Below are 7438 nucleotides of genomic sequence, written 5' to 3' on the forward strand. Positions count from 1 at the left end.
AAACAAGTCAACGTCATAATGCACGAGACTGCTTCCCAAACTTGAGGATGGACTGACACCAGATTGCCATTCATTTCCCCTGATACCATGACAAGCACAGGAGATTGGACGGTTGACTGCAATGCGTGTGTGCAAAGGAAATAAAGTGACATTGACATTACCTTAACCCCCGAACAGAAACCGAAGGAATCCTCACCATCCGAAATCTTGCTAATGAGACGATTAGAGGGATGACCGAGGAACAAGCCACACTCTAGACAACCAAAGATTTCATTGTTACCTCAACCCCTTCGACCTATGTCACCTTAAAGGAACGAGGTAGCTAGAACGCCACCAGACATCTTCTGATCTTGGATTAATTTCATCATTCAACACATCCCTTAGTAACTTGAGTGTTAGAGCCCCTCGAAGGTAACACTGATAGAAGGTCTACACCACGAAGCGAAGACCATCTAGATCAAAGTAAAGCCCAAAAGCACTATAGATCAGTTTTCATCGTTCCCCATCAAATAAGTTAAACACTTCTCTAAGTGTTTGGTTAGACTTTGTCTGATCATCACAACAAAAACCATGCTCCATCTAAAGTTGTTATTGATCCTCCTAAAACACACGAATTGGCATCTACCGTAAACTTCGGTTTATTTACTCAATTAAATGACTTTTTGTAGAATAAAAAATGAATCAATGAGGCTTTTGATGCTTTTTGTACTCTCACCATCCTTTTTTCCAAGTTATGTTTTGGATGCTATATTGTAATCACAGTACAAAAGTATAGAAATAAATCATCAGAATTAATATTCATTCAACAAGCTAATAGAAACATGGAAGCATCTCGCCAATGAGTTAGCATAAATTAACTCTTGTTCTTCTAAAAGAAAATAAAGCTAGAGAAAAGTAGCATTGTCTCATGATCTCATGCAAAGATAGTTGTAATGAGTGACATGATGATGACAGTGACACCAAACACAGATGATAGAACAGAGTAAGCAGCAGAAGAAGGGGCAGGTGCAGCTTGTGCTTCAACATTGATCACAAACTTCATTTGACGAGCAATGCAGTGATCAGCTTTTCCACAAAGGTACCATTTTCTTCCTTCAGTTGTCAGTGGAATGATGTCCTTTCCAGTGGAGAGTGCTTCATTTGCGGGTGGAAGGGTGCAGTCTTTGAAAGATGCTCCACTCACTTTGAACACATTGTGCTTCGCATTGTCATAATTGAACACTACACAAATATGAAGTCATACAAAACAAAGATACAAAGAACATCAACTGCACAATAAAACAAGTAGGAGTAGTGATTGTTCTGTTTTTGTTACATACCAAGGTTGTCACCGACATGGAAAACCTTGTCCTGAGTCCATTGAGTGTAGTTGAAGTCCACAGTCCAGCCCTTGTCATCACCCACAACATGATCAGTTGCCATGGCAATTGAGGAAACCAAAATCATTGAAATGGCAAAGAAGGCTACGTGAGAAGAACCCATTTGATGATTTGAACTGATTGATGAGAGTTAATCTAATTAACATGGACTACTAGCTAGCAAGCAAGTGTTATTGCTTAGATGAATTAATGTTAACTCACACCAATTTGCATTTCAACATTCATCTATATGCATACATATAGAACTTGTAAATTGATTTTATCAAGACAAATGGGCATAGAAGCATAGCAAGATGAGGGGTATCAGATAAGGTCGGCTTTTTGAAATATAATGAATTTGCAGTTCTGCAGATTTTTTAATTAAACAATTTTTTGACTTAGTCATGAACTGGACTGCTGTAATCAACTTGTAACTTGTAAGTACTCATGGATCGAATAGAATTATACTCATGAACCGGACTGTCGTTGCCATGTGGAAAATGTCAAAGTGAAATATGAAAAGTATAGATTTTTTACTGCCTCTATCTGATTCGCAGGCTTGCAAAAGTTCATGAACAAAATGTACAAACAACATAATTATTTACCTTATTATATTACGTAATATACTATTAGTGATTAAATTATCCGGAGTCCATCTACCATGCACTTAACCTTGGCCCAAAGGTCCAGCGGTTGTGGTTCACTTCGGCCCTCGGTTTGTAGTGGGATCTAGGAGGTAATCTTTCTAAGTTCTTGCGGGTGTTTTTGGAGGAGGCTGATGTTGTTGTGGTTGGCCTATTCGGGTCTATCTTGTATTGTGTTTGGGAAGCTAGGAATGTTTGCTTGTTCCGTTGTGACCCGTCGACCCTTGGGTATGTACTGACCCGAGTCCAGATGTTGTTGCCCTCGGCGATGATGCAAGCTACAGTGGTTGCCTCCACAGCTTCTCTTCCTTGCGTTTGGTCTCGACCTGATGGGGATATTGTGAAGGTCAATTTCGACACTTCACTCTCTTCTTCTCGGATTGCATGTCTAGGTTATGTTGCACGTTATGGTGATGACTTGGTTTTGGCTTCGACGACCTCTTCCCTGTGGAGGCTTTGGGATGAGCTCTTGTTTTGTCCACAGAGTTGAGTTTTCATTTTGTTTGTCTTGAGACTTACTGTCTCCAACTTTTTTAGAGGTGGATGCGAACATCTTGGGGAGCATTTTACCTTGACTCTATTATTGGCGATTGTCGTTGTTTAGTTTGTGCGTCGTAGTGATAATGTTGACTCTCTTTTTCTTAATATATGTCGTTTGTTTAAGAAAAATATTCAAATTCTACCGTGTCATCCATATAGATTGAGGTAGTGATTTAGCACTTCATCTCTTAAACAATTGGCTATGGGTTTGATTCTCAACTTTGTGAATGGAAAAGAAGTCTTCGATCAGTCTCTATCACATAGTGCGCTGACTCTGGGACAAAAGGGACTAGAGATTATTTGACGCCCACCGATTATGAAATACCTTAGATAAGGAAAAAAATAAGAGTTTAGATGCTCAAGGGGGAACTCTGGTGGTGGGGGAGAAGATGAACAGCAACGACGATGGGTAGGGTATTGAATTTTGATTTTCTAAAACAATGTAAAAAAAATTACATGATAATTAATCTTAAAAAAGTCTGGGACTAAAAATGAGAATTTGTAATAAGTATCGGGATTAAAAATGAGAAGCAGATTTTTTTTTAGTAAAATTGATGACCTGTTAAAAAAATACACTACTCATTTCTCAAAATAAGTAATGATTCATTCACACATCACTTTATTTTTTATCTTTTTTTCACTCTTTTATCTTTATATATATTTGAGTGAGCATTCCTATTGATAACTTATTTCTGAGTATTTTATCATGGTGGAGGTGGAAAAGGGGTGTAAACAAAGTAACAAACTATTATTCTTTCTCTATTGGACATGTAAGAGAGGCATTGTTGCACTTTCTCAGAAGGTGGCACCCTAGCTAGAATTTGCCAAAAAATAATTCTGCCATGCCGTCCTTAGCCACCTGTTACAATGCAAATCTGTAGCTGTACGTGGCGAACCTCGCCCTTAGGACAAGTCTATATATATTGGTATTGAATCTGCATCATATGTCACAAAAACAGAACAAGAGCTATAATTAATACTTCATACATTGAATTATCAAGCATGGCTCTTTCTCGTGCCCTCATCCTTGTTGCTCTCATAGCTTCTATCTTCTCGACCATGGCTGTGGCAGAAGATTTCATAGTTGGTGATCACAATGGTTGGACAACTTGGTTTGATTATAAAACTTGGACTGCAAACAAGGTCTTTCGTGTTGGCGACACACTGAGTAAGCTCATTCAATTCAATTCAATTTCTACCTTGGTCAATAAGTACTTAAACATGTTTAATTTGTCTATGTGTATAAATTAAACTTTAATTAACTTGATTAATTTGCAGCATTCAAGTACTCTGCTTGGAAGGACAATGTGATCAGAGTGAATGGAAGTGACTTCATAAGCTGCTCTGTTCCAAAAACAGCACAAGTGTGGAATAGTGGACATGATACAATTTTGTTGACTAGCCCAGGGAGAAGATGGTACATTTCTGGTGCTGCTAATCACTGCAAATCTGGCCAAAAGCTGTTCATAAATGTGCTGCCACCACAAGGAACATGGTGGTCTCCAACACCTTCCCCCTTTGCTTCACGTTCACCATCACCATCATCAAAACCCATTGAAATAGTACTCACACCTGCACCTGCACCATCATCAAAACCCGTTGAAGTAGTACTCACACCTGCACCTGCACCTGCACCATGGACTCCTACTGGATGGAAGCCAAAGAATCTGTTCAAATTGTTTCAGTAAAATTCAGTAGCTGTCTGGGATTGGATCTTAATTAGTTGATGTGTTCTGTTTCCATGAGAGGTGTTATTTTTCTAGTTACTATAATAATTTTCCCCTTCACTTTTGTTTGTATTAGCGAGTGCATGTATTGACATTACTGAGATATTATTTATTTCATAAAAGCCATCACTTTGATTGATGGCATTTGTAAGGTTTGCTAATGATAAATTATGATTTAATAAAGTTGTTGTATTTCTTAGATTGGGGTTGTATTCATTTTCGTGTCTAGTAATAAAATGAGATTGGATTATTTAGGCTAATCTTATTTATCATTAGTCTTTGTCACCATGATTAAGGTCTAGGAAGATAAATGAAGGGCATGTGGAGCATGATGGTAAACTGGGTAGTGAATGTTTGTGTTTCGTGCAAATGTATATTATCACATTATGATAAGTGTTTTTTCTATTGTTGTGCATGTAGACAATTTCAGTAAACTATATTATTTCCAACCTAAGAAGTGACTTTCATCATTTAATTAAAAATATGTGAGAAATTACCAACGACTTTGATTATCAGTGACAGTGAGGTACCTATGGTTGAAACTGCCGTCAATGCACTAGCATTCAGAGTCATCAGTAATTTGTAGGTAGAAATTCAGGACAAGCCCAATATCGATAAATTTTTTACCATCGGTAAAATGGCTTTACCAAAGATTTAGGGTAGTTACCGAAAGGTTGTGGCTGTCAATAGTATGTGTTTTTCTTGTAGTGGTCAGATGTTCAACCGTATAGGCTGAGCTCAAATACCGATTCAAATAACCAAAGTAACATAAGAATGAGGATTGAACTGTTTTTATGAAAATCTCTTCAAAAGATAGTTGAAGACCCTTGTTTATAAAAAACACCAAGTATGTGCTATAAGATAGAATGTGCTTTGATATTGTGACACGTACTTATAAGGTTCAACACATGAATGCGACATTAGAAGTTCTAAAGCGGAAATAAGTTGTATAATAAATCAAAGTGATCATTTGTAAACTTAATTCAGCTCTCAATTCAAGTTAGCTCAACAAAATATATCAAATATAAATGGATAGAAGATCACAAATGATATTTATCGTGATTCGACAAATCACGTGAATTATGTTCAGTCTCATAACTCAGTTTCAAAAAAAAAATGTTCAGTCTCATAACTCTTTTTGGGGATTTTCCACTAACTTCTGACGAATTATAAGTACTGACACTGCCTCTTCAGACTAACACAATAATTTTAGCAGCCTCTTCAAACTATCTCAAATATTTGGTTTTGTAGATACAAACTTCTACAAGTTTTAATCTATCTCGAACTTGTCCAACTTAATAATTGAGGATGGGTCGTAGAAGTTTAGCTTTGAGAAAGTTTTACAAAATTCCTATCTCAAATGATTGAGAAATAAATGTTAGGAATACTCTGTAATAAATGAAAAGAATGATTCAACTAAGTGTTGAGAACATTCTCACCTTCTACTCAAAATGTGCAATAAATCATGTTCAAATCCTTACGCTCTTCATTCTTCATTTTCTTCTTAAATGCCATGAGAGTAAAAAAAAATTAAAAAACTTAAAATGCATGGCCTATTAGCATCATGGCTCAGGTTGTACAATGCTGGTAAAATTTGGACTTCTAAAAACTTTGAAAAGTATCCAAAAGAGTGTCATTTCTTCTTTTATGTCTTGGTAAATTACTTGGATCATCGAAGCTTTTGTCTTATTAAAGAATGATATAGTAAAAAAACAATATTCAAGAAGGTCCCTCAAACCTAAAAAAATGTATGACATCTAACAAACCAGACCAGACTTAAATCTTAAAACCTTTAAATAAGGCAGACCTATTTAGACAAAGATTAACTCGGTCAAGCCTATTATCACCCTACATTCTACCCGCCAAACCTGTTGTCATTTTCGTCCACAACTCCACAACAATGCTGTTGAAAGTGGTGTTTACACATTTTGTTCATGAACTTTTGCAAGCCTGCGAATCAACTGGAGGCAGAAACACGACAGTACTCCAGAGCTAAGGCAGGCCATTGGAACAAATTTACATGTTTCCTATATTTCCCTTTGACACCTTCCAACATGGAATATATGTTGTAGAACTCGCCATACTTAAAACAAATGAAGCTTACTTGTTAGTACTTGAAAATTGCACAAAAGTATATAGTATTGTAAAAACTAAAAACAATTTGTACTTATAACAGTCCACTTCAATGACTTAGTCAAAAGAATTGTTCAATTAAAAGATCTGCAGTAGCCGACCTTATCTCTCATCTTGCTATGTTTCCATATCCATTTGTCTTGATTAAATCAATTTACAAGTCCAATAAATATGCTTATAGATGAATGTTGAAATGCAAATTGATCTAAGCAATAAAACTTGCAAGCTAGTAGTCCTTGTTAATTAGATTAACTCTCATCGATCAGTTCAAATCAAATGGGTTCTTCTCACGTAGCCTTCTTTGCCATTTCAATGATTTTGGTTTCCTCAATTGCCATAGCAACTGATCATATGGTGGGTGATGACAAGGGCTGGACTGTGGACTTCAACTACACTAAGTGGACTCAGGACAAGGTTTTCCATGTTGGTGACAACCTTGGTATGTAACTAAAACAGAACAATCACTACTTCTAGCAACTTGTTTTATTGTGCAGTAGTTGAATTCATGTTCTTAGTGTCTTTGTTTTGAAACAATTAATTTATGATTTAATTATATTTGTGCAGTGTTCAATTATGACAATGCGAAGCACAATGTGTTCAAAGTGAGTGGTGCATCTTTCAAAGATTGCACCATTCCACCAGCAAATGAAGCACTCTCCACTGGAAAGGACATCATTCCACTGACAACTGAAGGAAGGAAATGGTACATTTGTGGGAAGGCTGATCACTGCATTGCTCGTCAAATGAAGTTTGTGATCAATGTTGAAGCACAAGCTGCACCTGCTCCTTCTTCTACTGCTCACTCTGTGCTATCATCTGTCTTTGGGGTCATCATCATGTCACTTACGGCTGCCATCACAATTATCTTTGAATGAGAGACAATGCCAATTTTCAAGCTTAATTTGGTTTTAAAAACAAGAGTTTCCGCTAACTCATTGGCGAGATGTTGATGTTGCCACATTTTTTTAAGCTTGTTCATGAATTATGATGATTTTATTTTAGTTCGATCTTAATATCACATCTAAACTTTAATTTA

The 7438-nt window shown here is 36.6% G+C and overlaps 3 protein-coding genes across 3 annotated transcripts; 2 read left to right on the forward strand and 1 right to left on the reverse strand.

Moving 5' to 3' along the window:
- Nucleotides 1-839: 839 nt before the first annotated feature.
- LOC130732550 (blue copper protein 1a-like) lies at nucleotides 840-1547 on the reverse strand. The gene is made up of 2 exons (XM_057584574.1): nucleotides 1320-1547; nucleotides 840-1221 (listed from the first exon to the last, which is right to left on the reverse strand). Exons 1-2 carry the CDS (start codon nucleotides 1480-1482, stop codon nucleotides 914-916), a joined length of 471 nt encoding a protein of 156 aa, XP_057440557.1. The 5' UTR covers nucleotides 1483-1547; the 3' UTR covers nucleotides 840-913.
- A 1960-nt stretch (nucleotides 1548-3507) lies between these two features.
- LOC130732551 (blue copper protein 1a-like) lies at nucleotides 3508-4454 on the forward strand. Its single transcript, XM_057584575.1, has 2 exons — nucleotides 3508-3710; nucleotides 3821-4454. Exons 1-2 carry the CDS (start codon nucleotides 3545-3547, stop codon nucleotides 4228-4230), a joined length of 576 nt encoding a protein of 191 aa, XP_057440558.1. The 5' UTR covers nucleotides 3508-3544; the 3' UTR covers nucleotides 4231-4454.
- A 2144-nt stretch (nucleotides 4455-6598) lies between these two features.
- LOC130732552 (blue copper protein 1a-like) lies at nucleotides 6599-7438 on the forward strand. The gene is made up of 2 exons (XM_057584576.1): nucleotides 6599-6841; nucleotides 6967-7438. The coding sequence occupies exons 1-2, from the start codon at nucleotides 6679-6681 to the stop codon at nucleotides 7275-7277; spliced, it is 474 nt and encodes a 157-aa protein (XP_057440559.1). The 5' UTR covers nucleotides 6599-6678; the 3' UTR covers nucleotides 7278-7438.

Source organism: Lotus japonicus, chromosome 1 (assembly GCF_012489685.1).
Source record: "Lotus japonicus ecotype B-129 chromosome 1, LjGifu_v1.2".
Taxonomy (NCBI): Eukaryota; Viridiplantae; Streptophyta; class Magnoliopsida; order Fabales; family Fabaceae; genus Lotus; species Lotus japonicus.